This window comes from Sturnus vulgaris, chromosome 8 (assembly GCF_052056855.1).
Source record: "Sturnus vulgaris isolate bStuVul1 chromosome 8, bStuVul1.hap1, whole genome shotgun sequence".
Taxonomy (NCBI): domain Eukaryota; kingdom Metazoa; phylum Chordata; class Aves; order Passeriformes; family Sturnidae; genus Sturnus; species Sturnus vulgaris.
Window position 1 is genome coordinate 22,396,689 of NC_142250.1, and position 21,397 is coordinate 22,418,085.

General features: G+C 38.8%; 2 protein-coding genes across 2 annotated transcripts; one reads left to right on the plus strand and one right to left on the minus strand.

Moving 5' to 3' along the window:
- The first annotated feature begins 7,897 nt into the window (after nucleotides 1-7,897).
- On the plus strand, nucleotides 7,898-14,756 carry RBP4 (retinol binding protein 4). The gene is made up of 6 exons (XM_014875389.2): nucleotides 7,898-8,151; nucleotides 8,310-8,445; nucleotides 9,077-9,213; nucleotides 9,349-9,455; nucleotides 10,877-11,089; nucleotides 14,397-14,756. The coding sequence occupies exons 1-6, from the start codon at nucleotides 7,949-7,951 to the stop codon at nucleotides 14,408-14,410; spliced, it is 810 nt and encodes a 269-aa protein (XP_014730875.2). The 5' UTR covers nucleotides 7,898-7,948; the 3' UTR covers nucleotides 14,411-14,756.
- Nucleotides 14,757-14,783: 27 nt separating this feature from the next.
- On the minus strand, nucleotides 14,784-20,939 carry FFAR4 (free fatty acid receptor 4). Its single transcript, XM_014875390.2, has 3 exons — nucleotides 20,388-20,939; nucleotides 19,510-19,638; nucleotides 14,784-15,877 (listed from the first exon to the last, which is right to left on the minus strand). Exons 1-3 carry the CDS (start codon nucleotides 20,919-20,921, stop codon nucleotides 15,470-15,472), a joined length of 1,071 nt encoding a protein of 356 aa, XP_014730876.1. The 5' UTR covers nucleotides 20,922-20,939; the 3' UTR covers nucleotides 14,784-15,469.
- Nucleotides 20,940-21,397: the final 458 nt, after the last annotated feature.

Below are 21,397 nucleotides of genomic sequence, written 5' to 3' on the forward strand. Positions count from 1 at the left end.
TAAACCCCTGAGCATTCTTAGCTCATAAATCCTCAGGGAATCATTTTAGCATTTTAAACTAACCAATTAGTTCTTACAAAATTGTCTGATGTGGAGATATCTATACCTGTATGTTATCTCCTTAATTCACAGTATATATATTGTACTGTGCACACAGAAGTTCCTATTAAAACTTCATATGAGAAATTCCACCCAGATACTTACTCCACACTCTACACGTGCACAGATGTACACACGTGTATTTCTGAGAGGCACTTAAGGGCAGGAAAACAGAATGTTACAGAGACATCTTTTAAACTTAGGTAGAACTTAGTTTACCTTGAAATAGTCAGGAGGTGATAGAAATTGAAATACTAAAATTAAATAATTATGAAGATATACATGAATAAAATGGGTGAAATCCTTAAGACCTTACAGAGCGTGTTCAAGTGCTCAAATGATTTACCTAGGTGAAGACGGAATAAAAGAATTAGAATTTGGCTTAGCACAGCTAGATATGGCTTATCCTTTTTTTTTTTTTCTTCAAAAAGGGAGAGCCAAAAGAAATAATAAAATCAGAAAACTGATTAAGTACAAACTGAGTTGAGGAAACTGTAAAATTTTTATTCTATAAGCATAAATATTCAGTCAGGGTCTACACTTTCTTCAGAAAAGTTGGAGATGTCTGTTCTATTAAATAGCATGAAAAGGATATTTGACAAATATTAGGCATAGAGAGTCTTAAATCTGTTCACAGATATACCTTAGATAACCATGTATCTATATAGATACAGATATATGGTTATACATGTTTAAAGTTTCCTGCCATTAGAAGTTTAGTGTTACACACATGAATGGAAAAGGAATGGTGGAAAATGTGTTGAATTTGAGGAGCAAACATTCCAAAGCTACATGAGTTAGAAGGCTGAATTTAAGTGACAACTTAAAAAATAAATTTTATGTGCTTATTGAAACAGATCTGAATTCTAGCACAGTAGGAGGACTGCAATACAATGAAACTTACTGCTGTTTATGGCATCCACAGATCAGAAGGAATGAGAGAGTCTTGGTGTAAGAAAATAGCACATATACTCTTTGGCCATTCTTAATTTGAAAAGAGTATTGCCAAAGTGCAACATCATCTGTCTGCCAGAAGCCACAGTGTGTTGACATTTGTTTTTATCAACAGATCTCAAAGAATCAACATGGGCAACTGACACAGATACTCTCGAGCACGAAGACCAGGTCACTGATAGATGCTCAATGACACCTAACATTACTTTTCCCTCTGACCATGATATGAAGCACTATGATGGCACTAATTTTTGCCATACTGCAGATGCTCTGCAGTTTTTAAACTATGTATGAAAATCAGCACATTGCAAACACATTTTGGCCTGACTCCTGTTCTCTGACTGGGTTGCTGCCCTAGCAGCCTGGGGGACAGGCCCCTCCCTGGTGGGTGTGTGAGTTTGCAGCATCTTCTTGACAGGTGACTCGTTGGAACTTGTGGCAGCACAGCAAAGTGTTCTCACCATTGTACACACACACACAGTTTACAAGAAAACAGCAGAAGAAAGGCACATTTATTCTTACTCAATTTCAATATTAGCAGTTTCAATATTTGATCAATATAAAAGAGTAGAGACTTGAAAAGAATTTTATATGTAACTATATAGAGTTAAATTATTTCTTGTCATCTTCCTTATTTCTAGCTTATTATTTTTCATTCTGTGCTTTAAGAGAAGAGAATGTCGAAAAGACTCAATGAAATCATAAGAAGGAATAGTAACATTTTTTTGCATTATGTGTTCAGTCATATTTTTTTACTGACTTTGGAACATTCCACATAGTAGTTTCTTTGAAGTAGAAGGTACCTATAGAGGATCTGTCCCACGCCCAGCTAAAGCATTCTAAAAAATTGACTTCTATGTAAGAGTTACACATTCATCTTTATCACACATGATAAATCAGTTTAAACATTAATTCTTTATATTTTGATCACATTAATTCCGTGAAATATAGTGGCATGTCACTCTCTGGAGGGAGAATAAGTTAATACAGGCAACCTTACCAAGTGATACCATTTTCTTTGGGGGCAGGGAGATTGGGGGTTTACATTTTTGTAAACTAACAAATTTACTGTCATTTTATTATCTTTTTTTTCCTCTGTGCAAGATCACCTAAAATGCTTATCATGCTTTCACCAAACCTCCCTCATGCTCATCTGTTTTTACAAAGGATAAACTACACTATTTGTACTTCGAGATAACAAATAAAGATTATTGTTTAATTAGGTACTACTGTAAGGTGATACATTTTCTTTGTAACAAAATATTTCAGCTGTAGCTGGGCTGTCCCATTATCACTCTTATACCATAAAGCAATTCATATTGTATTTTCCTTAATTTAGGTTCACTCTTAAAATTGCACTCTTGTGCTGTCAAGTGTGAAATGACATGGAAAGAAATACCAGAAACCAATAGAAGTTCTTTTTGAAATGTTGCAATGAATTTTAAAGTTTCTCTGCTGGAATATGACTTTTATTTTCTGTTCTACCTCCTTTATTCTCCTTTTTTTTCCACACTACTGTACATTTTATCTTTATTAAAGCTAATGCACATTTGTATTTAAACAATTTAACTTCAAAGACTCTCAGAAGTATGTGTGCTTTGTGATTTTAATACATATGATGTCATTTGCCTTTGACGTTCCTAGTACCTACCGAAATCAAACTATTTATGGAGTAGTTCTTAGTAGTAGACCATTCCTGAGCCCTTGTGATACATGGAAACTCCTAAGAAGGATAACTGACAGACACGGTTATTTAAATAGATCCAGGCAGCACGTAAATGTCAAAGGCATTTATAAGGTTTCCCAGTTCAGCTCAGTGTTTGTATCTGAACATCTCTGCCCCTCCTGATAGCAGTTAATGTGGTTTATTCAGTTAAGATTTTCTGAAAAAAACACAGATCAAACGTGCTTATTTTAATTACATTACTTTTGATGTGGTTAATATTGTGGTCACTGTCTGGATATTGGAGATTCATATGTATAATCCAAGAAATGAATATTCAGAGATGTTTGGGTTTTTTTCTAAATGGATAGGTTGTGAAAATGGATTCTGTAGGTTTTTACAACAGGTACTGTGTGACCCTAACATAGCCAGGCTTTGGCACTGAAATGTTTTGGTGTCACTGGCTTGGTATCTTCTGGGAACCCTTATAAACATCCTGAATTTCATGTTTCTTTTACAATAATTCTCTATCTCTTGTCTTACAAAAATAATCTTAAAAACATAAACACTGAAGATAGTAAGGTAACTACTTTTTCCATAGATGGAAATGTTTATGTTCTCTTAAAACAACCAATTATTAGCTCTGGGGGATCATGAAATTAGTAATCAACAGAGTTTATAGACTCTGGGGGAGATTTCCTGAAGTAAATGGCCGGTCCAGTGTGAAGGGGTTAACCTGAGTTACCAGATGTACTGCAGCTTTGACCAAAAACATGGATTTCTTCATAGGTCAGCATGAATTTTAGTATACAGACTAAGGAAAGGGCAGCAGCCTTTTAATCTCAGCCATTCTCACATATACTCTCTGGTGATCTTAGGTTACTTGACAAGTTTTTACTGTTGAAATTGTTATTCAGCACTGCTGAGAAGGGTCTGACTGTCTTCTTCATGCTCTCCAGTCAGGTATGTATGTTCTTAAGATCCCCTCAAGCCTTTTTAGGCTGAAGAGTCCCAACCCTCTCAGCCTCTGTTTTTGTGAGATTCTCCTATTGCTTTGTGATCTTTGTGGTTCATTGCTAGACTCACTTCATCATGTCTGTGTCTTCCATCATTTATAATTTAGAGCTCTTCTCATCTGGCTGGCCAGCCTGTTGGCTGTTTAGATCTTTGTTTCCAATTGTTTCCATTTTAGTAATATGCCCAGAAAGAATTTCAATTCAGAATCACAATCCTCAGAAAGACTTGCTAAAGAAAATAGAAATACCATTTAAAATTAGTTTTGTTAATAAATACTGTTTGTAAAGAGTTCAGTGTAAATTTACTCCCTAAACAAAATGTCGCGTCATTAAATTACAAAAACAGGTAGTACACAGGCTGGCGTGGAGCAAAGGGCAATCTTTTCTATTCCCATCTGTCCTTGACCTCTGTACTCAGACTGCCACCAAGAGGAACAGCTGTGATGGCGACAGCTTACACTATTGTCATTTACAAAGTACACGGAGCTCCTTGGCTCAGCTCGTGCCATTTGTTGTTGACAGGAGTCTGGTTTCACAGGGCAGTGGCTACACTTGCATCCCCTGCTCTGTGCACACAGTGGTCATTCATTTGCCTGCAAATCTGCCTCTGAGAGTTTAATGGATACCCATGTTGTGAATGGCCTTCTATAAATAAACAATCAAGAGAAGACAGCAAAAACTCTTTCAATCTATGTGTAGTCTGTCTGGAAATGGGTGATCCATTTCTTACGAGCACTTTTTTAGTCAACTTTCTCCTAAGAGCTCGACTTATTCTTGTGAACAAAAATAAAATTTTAATTCTTTGAATATGTAAAGCTTGAAAGTTGCAGCACTAAAAATGTTTTAAATAGCTATTTGACTAGTTTCTTCCTTTTTTAAAAGTCATAAATAAAGATGAAATAATTCCTACAATAGAAGTTTTTTTCCAGCCATTGCCTTCCATATTTTTTCTTTGCTATACCTAATTGAAAATATTGCAGAGTTTTACATGCTATTAATGTAGAAAATAATCCAGTCACAGAATCACTGCCAGAAGTTAGCCCCTTTTCTGTCCTCTTGGCAAAATTCAAAGGTAGAAGACCTTCTTTCCCTCTCATTAGAGTTCAAAAAAATACGTAGTGACTTAAAAAAAAATCTGTAATATTCATAATACACTACCAGCCTCAGGTATCAGAAGTCATTTATGAAACTTATCAATATTTAAATCATTCATCAATATTTTAATAATTCTCTTAAATATAATTGTCTGAGCTTTCCCAGAACCTAGAAATCCTTGGATATCATTGACTTTATCTATGTATATTCCTCTCAGATTCAATTGATATCCTGGCCCAAGTTCCTTTCCATTTGCATGAGAAGTATAAATCTGTGAGGTGAATATCTAGGTCTGGATGAGGATCATTCCCTGACATCATTTCTCAAGCAAACTCAGACCCCAGTCAATCCAAACGATATTTAACTGAGGCAAAGTTTACACTCTTTATGAGTTTACACAGTTCTGCTGGCACTGCTATATCTCTTAGGACTGAGGAAGAATTCACCCTTGAATTGCTATAGTGATGCTCATCTGCCAGAAACCTTCCATTCACCCCCCAGCATACCCTGATCTTGACGTAACCAACAACAGAGCAGCCTTTTTGCCTAAAAACCTTGTCCCACCGAACCAAGGAAGTGCTTCATCGGTAGCTCTGAAAGGACTTCATCAATGTAAGCCGTGTCTCTGGTAGGCAGTATTGGAGGTACAGCTAAAGCAGAGGAGGCAGAGCCCAGCTCCCTGTGTAGCCCTCATGTCATTCTGACTTGCCTGGCTTCTTTTCTGCACTTGTCTAAATCTGACTGGGAAATACTGGTGTGATTTCACTGTAGCTGCATTGCCCCAAATTTCCAATGATAACATATCAAAAGAAGAGTTTCTGTGGGCATTGTCTAGAGTTTGTAGAGATCCCAGATTTGAGGACCTGAATGAGTGGAAGTTATAATTACTAAGTCTGTCAGGCACCTCCACCAGATAGATATGAGTTATGAAATATTGCAGAGATCAGTAGAGGTACACAATTAATGAAATAGTGTGCCAGAACTTATACAAAATTACATGTCTCTGATTTAGTTATAACATCAGATTAATTTAGGAGACTGTAACATCTCTTGCATACATTTAAAACTGATCTTACTAAAACTTATTAACAGAAGTAAATTTTTGTTTCATTGACACCTGGTTTCATTTCCTGTCTGTAAATCTTCTGACAATAGCAGTATTTGTAACAGGAACACTAACCTAGAATTTCAGAGGTGGTCAGAATTCAGCAGGTTTTGATTTATGTGGATGAGTGACTGTAGACTCCTTTGAAAACTTCATAGACAATTATGCTATTGAAAAAACTTTAGTGGAATAGATTTGATCCTGCAAGAACGTCTCTAGTAATATAAGGAAGTATGCAGATTTTTGAACAGGACAAGCTTAGGAGAAAGGATAACGTTTCACAAATTGGCAGAGAATAAAAAAATAATAGTTTTCCTTGGTAGTAAATGAAGTAATAGATTCAAAGCTTATGAATTAAGCTATAATCCATTTTATTGCTGTCAGTCATGTGAGACACTGAACAAAGAAAATCCATGTTGATTTTGGTTTTGTTCATATTTCATATGATGAATTCATATATTAAGACCAGTGAGTGTTTTGTAAAGGTTTTATAAAAGTGTATGTGTATCACTGGTATCACCATTGCCAGACTAGAGCAAGATTCTGAAAGTCAGAAGAACAGAGTTTACTTTTTCTCTTCAGTCTTTGTAGGAATTAGCAAATTTGAAAATCTCAGCTTAAAAATGGAAATGTTAACGTATTGCAAAGCTACCACTGAAAGTTTCAGGACAATTAATATACATACACCCTTCTAGTTCCCTGTGTTAAATATGTTCTTTACTGTAAATAGAAGCTTAATATTTAATATAGTGGAATTTTTACTGTCTGATGTTATCCAGGAAATCAAAGGCAGACATGGAAGAATAGATTGCTCAGCCTTGAGCAGTAGATGTTTGAGACAGTGAATAAGACATACTCACTGTGCAAAAAGCCTCCAAGATAAAGCAGAAAAGGAAGATAAATCAATCAGACTGTTTGCATTGTATATGAGAAGAGATTGTAAAGGACAGCAACTGTAAGAAGTCTAATATTTTTATGAGTGCATGAAAGGAATATTAAGTAAACTTCTGGGAAAGGCCATGCTGAATAAATTGATTAAAGCTGTACATTGGCTACTATTGAGGTATTTTTTATACTACATTGGTATCTCCATATTTAAATTATATTTTTACTTGATTCTTAAAGTAATGAATACCAGCCTTTCAAATAACAGGCTTCTGCCTTTATTCTTTAAGAAAGTGGGAGGTGAAAAAAGGAGGTGAATTAGTTCTCTTGGTAACAATCATTCCTGTCCTGCTCTGGTTACATGCCTAGAAAATAATTAACAGATTTTCTCTAATGCTTCCTAAAGATGTTGAAACTAGAGAACAAATATTGACTGAGAGGCAGCAAAACTTGCCTGGACAGGAGAAAATTATGGTTTATATAACTGAAAACAGTTTGCCAAAAAACAGAATGGAAATTATGGAATATCTGATTTAAAATTAATCAGATGTTCAAATGGCCAAATGTGGTGTGTACATGCACTTAGGTATTTGCAGGCCACACTTAAGTCCTGCTACCATATTAAAGGGCTCTTTCACCATCCTGTAGATCTGCAGGGCCCCCGTTCCTCTTGCTGGGAGCTGCTCAGGAGATGATTTAGCACCCAAGAGTGCCTTTTGGATGCAAGAGGGAACCAGAAATGAGGACTGGAAGAGGTTCTGGCATGACCAGGCTTTCAGAAAGATGAGCAGAAACTTGCAAGTATTATGGTTGCCACTGTTTATCAGAATAAAAGAGGAAAGGACTTTGAGGAGGAGGTGGAGGAAACAAGTCTGCACCTTGTAGCTGGGTTGAGCATATTGGGTAAGGTGGATTTTGGACTGCAGTGTATAAAATCACAGAGGAGATGGAGGCAATTCACTCTCCACCATGCAAAGGTGGGATGCCTCTCATTCCATTTGTTCTCCCCACACATGTGCACACCCCTTCCCCCAGGTGTAAGCTCTACTTTTGGGTTGGGAAAAGCAAAGAGAGGCATTTGCTCCTAGTGCCTGCTTGGCTGCAGATCAGGGTCAAAGGCCACCCGAGCCCATGGGTGTTACACAAGAGGCTGTTATGAAGGGGCCCCAGGCTGCAGCATCCATCAGCCCGCCTCCCCACTGCCTGTCCAGTGCTGGCTCCGTGGCTCAGCAGGTTGCGAAAGCCCCAGGGGTACATAAAGCATTCCCTGTCTGGGCACTGCCACCACCATCAACACTTGGGCTCTCAAGAGGCTGCAGGGACCGGCGCTGTCTGTAAGGGACCCTGCTGTTGTGGGCTGGGGATAACCAAGTGCCTTGGCTGCACATGCATCAGGGAAAGCTGCATGATTTCTGGCGACTTATCAGGGCAGCCTTCCTCCTTCACTTGTGTGACAGAGCCTGTTTCTGATGCTGTTCTCTGTTTGCTTCAGGGACAGGATGGCCCACACAGAGAGAGCTCTGCCCTGGCTGCTGCTGCTGTCACTGGCCTTGCTGGGCAGCAGCACTGCAGAGCGGGACTGCAGAGTAAGCAGCTTCAAAGTCAAGGAGAACTTCGACAAGACCAGGGTAAATCTTCTTTACTCTCCTGGATCTGTGATGTTTTGCATAGCTCTTTCCAGGCTACAAAATTTGGTATTCAGTAGCACAGTGGTCACATTTCAAAATCATAGACTGTAATACTGAGAAACAGCTAAAGTGTGTGATGTCCACACCTCCACAGATATTGGATCTTGATGCACCATCAAGAATACTGCAGAAACTGAGCTTTAGCAGACTGGTCTCAAACTCTTGGGTATAAGCAGAAGGAATATCTTGACTTGGTTGTTTCTATGAAACATTAATACTCCGATGTTTTCAGACACCATTGCAAGGAAAAAAATATACATAGATCTGTCAAGATCTGCCAGTTGTTATTCCTTTTTCTACTAAATTTTGTATTCCTTGTACTGGATGACTGCAGATACAGATACAATTACCAAAGAATGGTCAGTATTTTCTAGAAATTATGACTTCACTAGGATGTATTGATGGGTTTATGCTGTTGAAACAGCTAGATTTGTTTCTTAGGTACACCTTTGAGGCATGGTGTCAAAGATCTGCATGCTCTTCCCTCTGTCACCTCCCCTCTTCTGTACTGTCTGGTTGTAACATTTCCATTGTTCTAGGTCTAACTGCAGCCTTTCTTATTTCCTTGCAGTACAGTGGCACCTGGTATGCTATGGCAAAAAAAGATCCTGAGGGGCTGTTTCTGCAGGACAATGTGGTAGCCCAATTCACCGTAGATGAGAATGGACAAATGACTGCCACTGCAAAGGGCAGAGTGAGACTCTTCAAGTAAGCTGTTTGCCATTCTCCTCTTGTTCCATTTCACTAAGCTACTGCTCCAATCCTACCTGCTATCCCTGTGCTGGTCAAACTGAACCTGTGCTCTTAGATTGGAATGTGATGTTTCTTTGTCTCTGGCTACAGTAACTGGGATGTCTGTGCTGACATGATCGGCTCTTTCACTGACACAGAGGATCCTGCCAAGTTCAAGATGAAGTACTGGGGTGTCGCCTCTTTTCTGCAGAAAGGAAGTGAGTACTTAACTATAGAAGATGCAGAAGACTACCTGCATAACATAGTTATGTTCTATGTCCGTGCTGGGGAAGGAAAAAGTACTGTTGAATTTCTTAAACACACTTAAAAGACTCATTAACTATCATATTGCAAGGCTTAATGGGAACAAGGTAATCACTACTTTTTATATGGGACAGCAGGTTGGCATATAACTACTTTTTATATGAGACAGCAGGTTGGCTTTCTTCAAACAAGTGAAGACCTGGCCTTTGTATATCTTCATATTTCTTTTGTTTGTTACCCAACAATATAATTGAAAGCCACTGTTTGGAAAGAAATGAAAGGCAAATGAAATATTTTAATACTTGTTTCAGTTCAGAACTCAGTTACCAGATGCTTCTGTTCTCTCTGGAGCATGATGTCAGAGCTGGCCAAGCAGGGAAGAGGATTTAGAAAATGTTATTTTGTTTGGTCTTGTGTCTGCAAATGTAGAGATTTATCTGTTTTAAGAGACAAATATGGTCATATGTATATATTGATATATTCATACTTTTATGTCATCTCTCACACCCTATGCAAAATCAGTTCCTTGAGCCAAGTAGAGATTCAGACACTTTGTAGCTCAAGATATTTCTTTGGGTTGGTTCCAAGAGAAGCAGGTAGAATTTGGAGCTGACAGGAGCTCCATTCCATCCAAAGACATGGTTACAAAGCATATTTTGGATGCCAATTTGTCTTATATAGATCCCAAGTCTTCTCAGAATATGCTGCTGAGTTATGGGTTCTGCAGATTGCTGGTTGATCTCAAACTCTACTCTTCTAAAAAGTCAGGTGTCCCCCAGAGGAGAGAAGGGGAAGACAACAGAGTGTTGTCTTCACCAATGCAGATGTACTGCAAGGGAGAATCTTTTGCTCCAGGAGAGGAAGGTGCAGATATGTTAGGTTTTGCTGCAAACACTGAAACAGCCTCACTTCTGTTAGAACAGAGTGTGTTTTGTCAGATTACATAGCTAAACGGTTAAGAATTCTCTGAAATTGTAACTGTGTTTTAAGAAGAGGGTTTATGGCAGAACTTGTAGCAAATACACTTCTAATACACATACAAACTGCATGATAATCTTTTTCCTTAACAATGCAGTCTAAGTAGCATCCTTGGTAGGAAAATATTTATGGATTTAAATCATCTTGAGCAGGCCTAGCATGTCCATCTTTATTTTGTTTTAAAAAAATAAACATGGAATTAAATACTGGACACAGGAATAAATGAAAAGCTAATCTGTTATAATTTGTATATATTATACATATGTATACCTATATCTTCATACATGATCTTCATTTTAGTATTTTCTTTACAGAGTTGTGGCAGCAATTCTTTCTGATTTACTAGATTTCACTGATGTCTCTAACACTTTTCCTTCTTTGCTATGGCTTCTTCCAGATGACGATCACTGGGTAGTGGACACAGATTACGATACATATGCTCTTCATTACTCCTGCCGTCAGCTAAATGCAGATGGCACTTGTGCTGATAGCTACTCCTTTGTGTTCTCCCGGGATCCCAAGGGACTGCCTCCAGATGCACTGAAAATTGTCAGACAAAGGCAGATGGATCTCTGTTTGGACAGAAAATACAGAGTTATCACTCATAATGGTGAGAACTTTTTTTTTCTGAAGAATTTTATTTCAGGATTTAATGACTAAAGCACTGGAATACTCTTCCTCATTAGATATCAAATGCATAAAGCCTTTTACTTAGTGGCTCTAATGTTGTCTTTTGAAAACTTAGAGCTTGCAATAAGTTATTTCCAACTTTTACTTCCCTTATCTGAAGGAGAGCTGAGGTACATAGTTTTTCATGCAGCTTATCAGATCAGCTGAAACAGTAATTAGAGGAAGTTGTAAAACAATCAAATCAATGTAGTGTGAGTAAACATGGTAAGGATAAACTTCATAGCTACAGTAAAAAGTAATAGGGCAGCTTTTATCAGATCTCTTTGCCCTTGTTCAAATACTTGGAGAAATTCTTCAAAAAGGCTTTTAAGGAAAGTAGAAGCCTTGGAAAGGATACCTTATAGAAGACCCTTTCTCACAAGTCCTTATGCCAACTGTTTCACAAAGAGGTGTGGAAGAGGGACATAGCCCTCATACTGGAAACATGATACTATCTTGAGTCATATAGTGAGGCTGAGCTTACAACATGGGGAATTAGCTCACTTGTGCTCAAGTATATTACAAAAGGCCAAATGGTAATAATCTTGAAGAAGCCATAAGGTACTTACTCATAAGAATTACACCCAGAGTGGGGAATTGTAAAAAGTGAAGGAGAAAAATCAAAATATTTAGAACCAATATAATAGCAGTACCTTGCATCCTGGAAGACATTCCTCGCATCCTGGAAGACATGCTATTTATGAAAAACGACTGGTGAATCAGCTGAATGGGAACTCCCAATGTAATATGTGAGCAAAAGAGTTAACACAATTCCTGGAAACATAAACCAAGACTCACATGAGATTGTTGTGCTTGGCATAGGTCTAATTGCTATGTCATGTTTTGTGATAAGCATAACTGGGAAAAGGATGAATTAGAAGTTTCAAAGAAGAGCAGAGAAAATGATTGAAAGTTTGTAAAATGTCTCCTCTAGTGAGTGCTTCAAAGATCTTAATCTTTTCTCATTAGAAAGAGGTTAAAGGCTGACCTGAGCAAAGTCTGTGCTTGTCCACACAAGCAATAGGAATTGGAATTGGATAGAAAAGGACTTGCAAACACTGAAATAATACATTTAAATGGATGGAACTTTAAACTGGACACATTCAGAGCAGAAATAAACAGCCATTTGTTTAACTCCAAAGGTCATTAACCTTTGGAACAGTTTACCAAGAGCTGTTGTGTGTTCTTCATCACTGAAATCTGTAAATCAAGATTAAAGGATTTTGTCAATTACATGCTAGAACAAACCGGCATTGACTGAAGGAACTTTTGCGTTTTACAAAGAAAGTCAGAACAGATCAGCGAAGTCAGCTGCTGTGGCTCTATTACCTGTTTATCTGATCCATAAACACAGAGTAATGAATTGCCATGCTGTAAAGTAGTATGTTGATAACAGCGTGCCTTGAAGAAAGGGTGTCACCTACTCTCCTGAAGTAGGTGGTGTTTACTGTATTAATCAGTGACCTGGGAAAAGGGCCTGACAATAATGAAAAAAAAATTGTCTTGAATGAGAATTTGGAGACAACATAAGTCAGCTGACACTTAGAACAGTCAAGAATAAGAGATATCATAAATGCAAATGGAATCAGCTGCTGTGAATGATTTGTATGATTGCACAAATGGTAGGATAGAAAAGAAACAGTGTCATTATATAAATTGATGATACTTTTCTGTTTTGAATCCTGGATTCCCTGCTTTTCAAATCAAGTCCAGCAAGAATGAAAATTTCTGAAAATGAGAAAGCCAAATAATCAGATGTTTAGGGATATTCTGTTAAATCTAATATAATTTAAAAGTTGGTCATACTTCCTCTAGTTTGTTATAGATATCAAATATCTAATCTACCAAGTCATGCTGTTCTTTGATACCCTTAACTCAGCTGTTAGGTGTTGAGTGCAGTGTCTGATATGACCGTGTGAGTTTTGTAGTTCTCAAATGAAAAATAGGAGCCCGGGTACTTTTTTATTAAGGATTATGCCAGGGTTTATAAACCTAGTATCAAAGTATAAATTGAACTTAAATCCAACAATTTGCATTTTCCCCTTTATTGGTCAGGACCCTATTATTAGTTGATTCTGAATTCCCCAGTATTATTAAGCCAAAGTTCCTGCAAAGTAAGGACATTTGGGACTGAGGGAATGATTGTGAGCTGAAAAAAAAAAAAAATCTTGGAAGGTTCATATTAGAAACTCTTTCAAAATTAGCTTAATTCCTTATGTGTGGATTGGAAGCCTTACTACTTCAGTTTTAACTCTGCTATTAAGAGCTACAGAATTATTACCGAAACAAACCAACTTCAATTTTCTGCACTGACCTGCATCCCATTGTTACTGTGATAAAATTCTGACTGATGGTAGTAAGTCCTGCAAGAATAGGCTGGTATCTGTTGCTAATTGTGCACACTCTGCCTATGTCTTAAAGCTAATTAAGAGTGTGTGTGTGGGTGTGGGGGTGTGTGTGTGTGTGTGTGTGTGTGTGTGTCCCCTCAGTTAATAGCCGTACAAAACTTACCTTGATTTAAAAAAAATTAAAATATCTGTACTGGCTGTTCAATGGAAAAGAGAAACCTAGGAAATGAAAGGTTTTTGTTTTAACTTACACTCCATTTATGATGGTAGCTCCTTCTGAAATAGCTCAAACTAGGATACATTTAGTCTCTCAGAGTAATAGCTCAAGTAACTTTAAGCTGTGTAATGTCAGTGTCAATATTGAGTGAGAGTACTTGTAAATATAATGTCATGTCAGTAGAGCTGAAATCTGCATATCTTGTTAGCATTTTCTAGAAGCAAAAATTGTGAAATAAAGAGTGGTATATTCTTTCTGCTAATTTACTATTGCCATTAGAAGTTTTGGGGGTCAGAAGATTCTTACTTTGTTGAAAGATATTCTTAAATTAATTCTTTTTAGGTAAATAACTAGAACCTTATTGAAGTATAGACTCTTTCATCACTGAAAGACACTCTTTTATCACTGATCTGCCCAGTACCTTGTCTGCAAAAGTATTAAAATGCTCAGGAGAGGTGTAATAGATTGGGTGAATTCTCATTTTGTTCCAAGTTGAAAATTCCTTGGAATTATAAACTGCAGGGTAAGATAATGGCATTATTATTACAAGTAACAGACTGCTGGACTCAAGAGCATTTGAAAGACATTAGATATGTATGCATTTTAAATTTGGTGAAAGTTTGTGTAGTTAAATTTTGTCTAGAGTGTTTGACAAACACAACTGTGGTTTTTGTGTGTTTCAGGATTTTGCTCTTAAGGAGATCCAGCCCTGTGGAAAGAAACCATGTAACAGCACCATGGATGTAAAGTTAACACAATGATCATATGTTCTGTGGAAAATGTTTTAAATGGCTTCATTTAGATTTTCAATATATTTATCTGAGCTGTGTAGCTCACCTTGTTAATAAACCAATGAAACATTTTAATAAATTTGGATTACAGGGGATGCAAATTGTATGCAAATCTGTACATATGTAGACATTGGTTACATTAGTAGCCTGATAGTGAACTGTTTTGACTTGGTGACACATGGTGATAATTAAGAATTTAATCTTGCTTTTTACGTGGTTTCAATTTCTGACTAAAAGAGTATTTATCATAAACCTCCAAGTATATGTTGTTTTTTTTTTTCAAACAGAACATTGTATTTTCTCTATAAAATACTGGAAATCATTTAGAAAAGAGAAAGGAATTTCAGTGACCATATATATATCACTAATGAACTTTATTATATGAAGACATAAAAAGACATAAAAATATCCATATTTTCAAGAGAAATATTTTACACATGACAATCTTTTATTTATTTATTCTTTACTTGTATATTCACATGTATTAAGTCCATATTTCTAATTTGAGATGGAACCAAACTGGTCATTTACTTGGTGATAACACATGTTCATTACCTTGTTTCAGTTACGCTGCTCAAACATACATCCAGGCAGTCAGTAATTGAAGTGTTTAATCAAGTTCCCTTTAAAAACTGGATTTTAAAAAAGCAGCTACTTTCTGAGGATGAACATTTTCACTAGAAAGTTTAAAGTATTTAATTCAACTATTTTACATTCACTAAGTTTACTGCCATATTTCTGTTTATTTCAGCGTAAGAGAAGAATCCAATCCATTGGATTAAATTGTCCGAATCTCACTGAGGCAAAGCAATGAAGTCAAGAGAATTTTACCTGCAGGAATTAAAAATACATATTTAGCTTTTTTTCTGCCTCCTCTGGCATGTAATACTATAACATAATGACCTATGTGGCCTGGGATAGCATAGACAAAATCCAAAGTGTGGCACAGCTCGGACTGTAAATAATTATCTGGTAATGAAAGACAAATGTGGCTGTTCACGGTTACTTCTTTTGGCAGTGGTTTCTGAACCTGCTCCCTGCCTTTCATGGTTCCCTGTACAACAGAGAAGAACTTCCTGACATTTACGTCTGAAATGGGCAACATTATACAGAATTGGGTTGACAGCAGAATTGGCAAAAGTGAATAATACTATCCAGAAGAAAACTGACGGCAAAATATTTAAATCTTTTTTGAAGTTCTGAACTAAAATTAAAAAAATAATTACTATAATTGGGCTCCACATAATGAAGAAAGAGATCATCAGCAGAAAAAGGGATCTAAATAGTTTGTAGTCTTGCTGGGAAACACGAATCTGATGATGTTCTGAGTAGGCTAAACCAGCATTTAAACTTCTTCTTGATGCTTTTGTAATCTGCAGTAAAAGAGAAGAAAGCAACTTTCACTGAAACATTTCTACAATTGAAAAAGTAAATATTGGCACATGATATTTTCTTTTGAAAAATGACTACAAAAAAATGGATTGCAGAATTCATTTGTACTTTTTGTCAATGTTTCCATTTCAAATGTTCTCACTTCACTAGCAATTCTTTTCCTCTCACCTGTGAACTCATCTCAATATTAGGCAAAGTGGTTGTTCTTTTCACGGCTCTCTACCAGCCACAAATACTTTTCAACATAAAATAGTCTTAATTACTCATGAAATCTCATCCAATTTGAATTATGATGTCATTTGTTCTATCTAAAGAAAGCCATAGATTTTTTTTCATAAATGCAGACTGGAATATAGTTAACAATACTGTTGATGCACAAGAAGGGATGAGATCCAATTCTCTTATGGTCATGCTGATTTTATAAGGTAGGTATTAGAAGGAGCATGAATTTATTATGTATTGGTTTGTGTCACACTTAGCTCTTCAGACAGTAATCACAATTGCTTTCTATGAACTAGCATGAAATCTTACAGATCCTTACAGTCATTATAAAAATCTGTGTCTTGTAGAAGTACTCTCTGATGTGAGAAACTAGTCTATGGGTAGCTTGGAAACCTAGTATTCATGGGTATACATTATCTGCCATTAGGTAAAATATTGAACCCAGTGGCTTGCAGAAAACTCTAAATCTCCTGCTCTACATCCCCATCATCCCTGAAGTTGGCATGGCACAATAAAGTTCATTACATTCATACATCTGGTGCAAATAAATTAAAATAAAACTGAAATATTTAGCAAACAAAGATTAGTGCTAAATAACTGAGAGGCCACTTTATCCCCTGCATGCATATAGAAGGGATGTTTTCAAAAGCCTTGATCAATTAGCTGTCTACATAGGAAAGTCAAAGGTAAGACTCCTCCTGCCACTTTTCCCTTTAGCAGAAGCAGCAGGAAGGATAACATTAATACTAGCAACACTTTTTAACTTCCTGGTACAGGTAAGGAGGAAAATATTTAGAGAGAGTAATTTTTTATTCTGTTTGCAGTTTTCTGAATTTGTCCCAGAGATAAATACTCATTAAGAATCTAGACGTCTTCTAAATAATTCAATATAATGTAAGTGTATAAATCAAAACCTGTGGGGAAAAAAAGGGTTTCTTAGCAGCTTTGAGGCTGTGAAGGGGACAGTATCACTAGCTGCTTCGTCTATTTAAAAAGAGCAGAGAATTCTCATGTCCTGAGCATGTAAAACTCTTCCAGCTTGATGATCTCCTGCTGTACCATCTGAAATCCAGAAACTAGTTTAATTCCTCCAAACAGTCCAAACTGAGAGTTGTTCTAACCTGTCTTAGTAAGAATGAAGGTTTCACAAAATCCAAAGGACTAATATCCACTTCTAGTATAAAAGTAGGAAAACTGGGAAGTGTGTGCACTTCTCAGTCTCCACTGTTGAAAACTGGTACAGAACCTCCATGTACAGAATGTACAGAATTTGTATCTGTCCCCTATAAATACTTTCTGTCTTTCCTGCAGGAGCTGCACAGTCTAGAACTAAGAATGCAAGAATCACCAGGACTGTGGTAAATAAGACACAACTGCATCTTAAGAAAGTGTTCAAGAGAAATGGGATGACAGTGGTTTGTTGTGGATCCCTTTGTGGTCTGCCCAGTATAGATACCTATCCTGGGCATCTGGACCACACTTCGACAAACAGGAACTTAGAAGTCATATATATATATAAGCATTTAACTTCCAAAACACAGATATCTTCCCTAGCTTCCCTCTGAAAAAGTCTTGCCTGAGAGGCAGAACAATGGAAAACCAAATTATAAATCAGGGCTTCTAATTTAGAATTTTTGCCAGGGTTCTGGGAAGTGTTATGTAAAAATAATACTTGGTTTCAGAGTAAATTGTGAAGTACACATTTGTAGTAGTGTGTATTTGTTAAAAAATTTCAGGTCTTATATCTGTAGTCAGTCATCACCATCCTCATCCTCATCCTCATCCTCATCATCAATGTTGTAACATGAATACATGAATGTCTGGCACTGATTCCAGCAATACTGAGAATCATGCTATGTGTGCACTGGCATAATGGAGCATTCTCACAAGGAGTGAGTCTGCTCTTGGGAATGACTCAGAGATTGAGACATTCTCCAGTTCAGTTCTGGTTGCTTCCTGGACAGAGAGAAGATCAATTATATCCTGCTATGGACCTCAAGCCTTCTTCATTTCAGGGGAAATGGTAATGTATTTTAGCATCGCTGTTAGCAAGTTAGAAAAAAGCAGGAGCAGAGCAGCACAGGGATGTCTTGTAATCCAGTATTTCCAACACTGATTTTGGTTTCTAGCTCCCCATGTGCCATTTTGTTTTATAAATTTACCTGTAATCTGGAGTCTGCAAGGACACGACAAACACCATTTCTGTCCTGGCCTCTGACCAAGAACTGTGGCATTCCTTGACCTGCATTATTTTGCAGTTCTTTCGAAGGATTCACACTCTCCACTGAGTTACTCTATGCTCTTTGCCTACAGCATTATGTGATTGCAAGTCATTTATTTCACTAGAAGAGGTTCATCTAATGCATTTACCTCAAGCTTATAGTGAGTAAGTTTAAGTTTGATCAATAGGCAAGGATATGTGGAGACCAGATTCTAGGTCCTAGTTCATTTTACACCTACATCCAGCTCTGGCACGTGCATCCACAGCCCCTTGGTGCTCAGCATTTCATTAGTTAACTCCTTGCTCAATATTCCATGTATGTTGAGGTACCTTTCCAAAACCTATAATTTTCTTATACATGTTATGAGAAGTTTAATTGCCCAATAAAGGAATCAAGGATCTTGTGGGACATTGCTAAAAACTAGGCATTGCAGTGACTAGTTTGAAGTGCTTGGTTTGAAGACTTCTAGATCTTTCTCACTCTGGTTTTAGATAGTATAAAAGGAATTTAGATGCTAATATAATGCTTGATAGACTATAGATTAAAACTCTGTGGTACTGGGTGGCTTGGCTTATATTTCAGCATGTATGTTAAATATCATCCCCTTATAAAGAAAGTGGAAGTGGAGAGTTTAATTTACAGGTTTTGTTTACAATATTTGAAATTGTGGAGGATTAAGTATAATCTAATGAGATCTGTGTACTAAAAACAGATGCAGAAAGCCAGTAGATCAAAAAGTGGATGGGTTTTTTTTCTAGTCCTGCCTTTCTCTGCTTTCTTACAAATCCCTTATGACTGGAGTTCAGGCTCAAGGAAAGCAAAATCTAGTTTTTGGTTATTTCAGATGCTCAAGTTTTTCAGCATTTAGGAGATTGACAGTCTTTAAATATGGACAGCACATAAATGAAGAAGTGTATTCAACAATATATATAAGAAGACAAACCATATGTTGGGCCTCTGGTAATGTGCTGTTGAATCATGTTCTTAATTGAAATATATAGGCTGTTATGTGCAGGTTGAAATACACATTTTTTATATCATATATTTTATTGAACAAATAATGTTTGTTTCCTTTACATGTATTTGTATTCAGTGACAATATGCTGATGCCTAGTGAGTTATTGTTTACACCCCTTTGTTTTACAACAAAATTTAAAGGAAAAACGTACCTGTAAGATTTTGGAGTAACTGATGACAATGATGAATCCTGGTATCAGAAAGAAAACAATGGCAGAGGTCGTATCCCAGACTATTTCTCCTGCAGTGCTGGGCCAATCCAGAGTGCAAATTTGCATATCCTATTTACAAAAAAAAAAAAAAAAATTAAGAAGTAATATTGTGCCATTATTTTCAGTACAGAATTGTCCTTATCTCCCTCTATGCTTAGGGCAAAACATGGCTAAGCCGAGACTAAATCAAGACTGTGAAAACTTTCTACTTAGACAAAGCATTCAAGTAATACATTATTGGATGGTTTTAAAAGCCCATACAATTACAAATGGATATATCCACAATTTGAATACTCCCATTAATTTCATATCAAATTGTAATGGCAACTTTAAAATTGAAACTTACAGACCGTAAATTTAATCATTTATTCAAATGTCACTTTGCGTGCACTTTTGTGTGCATTTCAAAATATTAGGCAGAAAAATCTGTGCATGGTCATTTTGTACAGAGGGGGCTGCGGGTGCACGGCAACTCTTCCAGGATGCTGATCCCTCGGTAAGGAGATGTGAGCTGAAAAGGGGATCTGTGAGCCGCACGGAGGAACGCAAAGAGAATCCCATGGGAGCCGATGCGCGTCTCCCATCTAACGGGACGGTCTGGGGAAGGACGGGACGAGGGGGAGTTCCGGGCACAGCGTCACACCTGCCCGGCACGCAGAGCGCTGCCCGCCCTGCCAGCGATCTGCTCGCCGGCCGCTGTCCCGCCGTGGCAGAGGCGGACGAGCCTCCACCGCCGTCGGTCCCGGCGCCCCCCGGCCCGGCCCGGCCCGGCCCAGCTCGGCCCGGCTGCCGCGGGCGCGCCCAGCGCTCGCCCTCACCTGGCCGGCGGGGGCGGGCAGCCGCACCACGGTGAAGAAGCAGCAGAGCGGGAGGGTGAAGAGGGCGGCGAAGCCCCAGATGAGGAGCAAGGCGGCGGCCAGCGCCTTGCGGCGGCGGAAGGCGGCGTGGCGCAGCCGGGCGATGCTGACGACGCGCTCCAGGCTGACGGCTGACAGGGAGAGGATGATGACGGCGCCGCTCAGGCTCACCACATAGAAGAGCAAGTGGCAGACGACGTTGCCCAGCACCCAGGACTCGGTCCAGCGCACGACGGCGATGAAGGGCATGGCGGTGATGAAGAGCAGGTCGGCACAGAAGAGGTTGAGGACGAGGCAGTTGGCGGCGCAGAGCCGGCGGTGCCGCCTCACCAGCAGGCAGATGCCCCAGACGTTTCCCGCCAACGACAGCAGGAAGATGAAGACCAGGGCAGACGACTCTCCGATGCGCAAGGCCGTCGCATTGTGGCCTCTGAAGTCCGAGAAGAAGGGGAAATAGGTCCTGTTCCCTCCTGGTGTGGCCCTGGACACCGGCATGAGGGTGGCCAGTGGGCATGAGACCCGCCGTGGATGGTGGCACCAGCCCTAGGGGAAGGGCTGTGCTCCCATCCACCACGGCGGCACCTGGGATGCCCTCCCAGCACAGAGCCAGGGGATGACCGCCATCCCCCTCCCTCCTCTTCCTCCTGCCCCTGCTGCCAAGGGCTCAGCCGTGCCAGCCGGGCGGTTTATGGCCCTCGCACTGGAGTGGAACAAGGAAGTGGGAGAGTAAACACGGTGGAGCTCACACAAAGGCGAGGCCGCAGTGCGTGGGGCGGCAGTGAGGGGCTGCCCGACACCTCCCTGGGGCAGGGTGTGGGCCAGCACGCTGGCATCTCCGTGCCCAGGCCCAGCCACCTCATCCAGTGCCAGTGACTCGGGGAGGTCACCCAGTCTGCTCCCATCACATGGGCTGGGCATGGCTTAGAAACATGGATGGCTGCCACACCACTCTGAGGGATCCCCTCAGGAGC

What these genes read in the sequence shown, in the direction of transcription:
- RBP4 (XM_014875389.2), top strand. Translation starts at nt 7,949, where the DNA reads ATGGGTGTTACACAAGAGGCTGTTATGAAGGGGCCCCAGGCTGCAGCA. An exon ending in AGAACTTCGACAAGACCAGG is followed by an intron (nt 8,446 to 9,076) that starts GTAAATCTTCTT and finishes ATTTCCTTGCAG; the next exon opens with TACAGTGGCACCTGGTATGC. An exon ending in CTCTTTTCTGCAGAAAGGAA is followed by an intron (nt 9,456 to 10,876) that starts GTGAGTACTTAA and finishes GGCTTCTTCCAG; the next exon opens with ATGACGATCACTGGGTAGTG.
- FFAR4 (XM_014875390.2), bottom strand. Translation starts at nt 20,921, where the DNA reads ATGCCGGTGTCCAGGGCCACACCAGGAGGGAACAGGACCTATTTCCCC. An exon ending in TGCCCGCCCCCGCCGGCCAG is followed by an intron (nt 19,639 to 20,387) that starts GTGAGGGCGAGC and finishes TTTTGTAAATAG; the next exon opens with GATATGCAAATTTGCACTCT. An exon ending in GTTACTCCAAAATCTTACAG is followed by an intron (nt 15,878 to 19,509) that starts GTACGTTTTTCC and finishes CTTTTACTGCAG; the next exon opens with ATTACAAAAGCATCAAGAAG.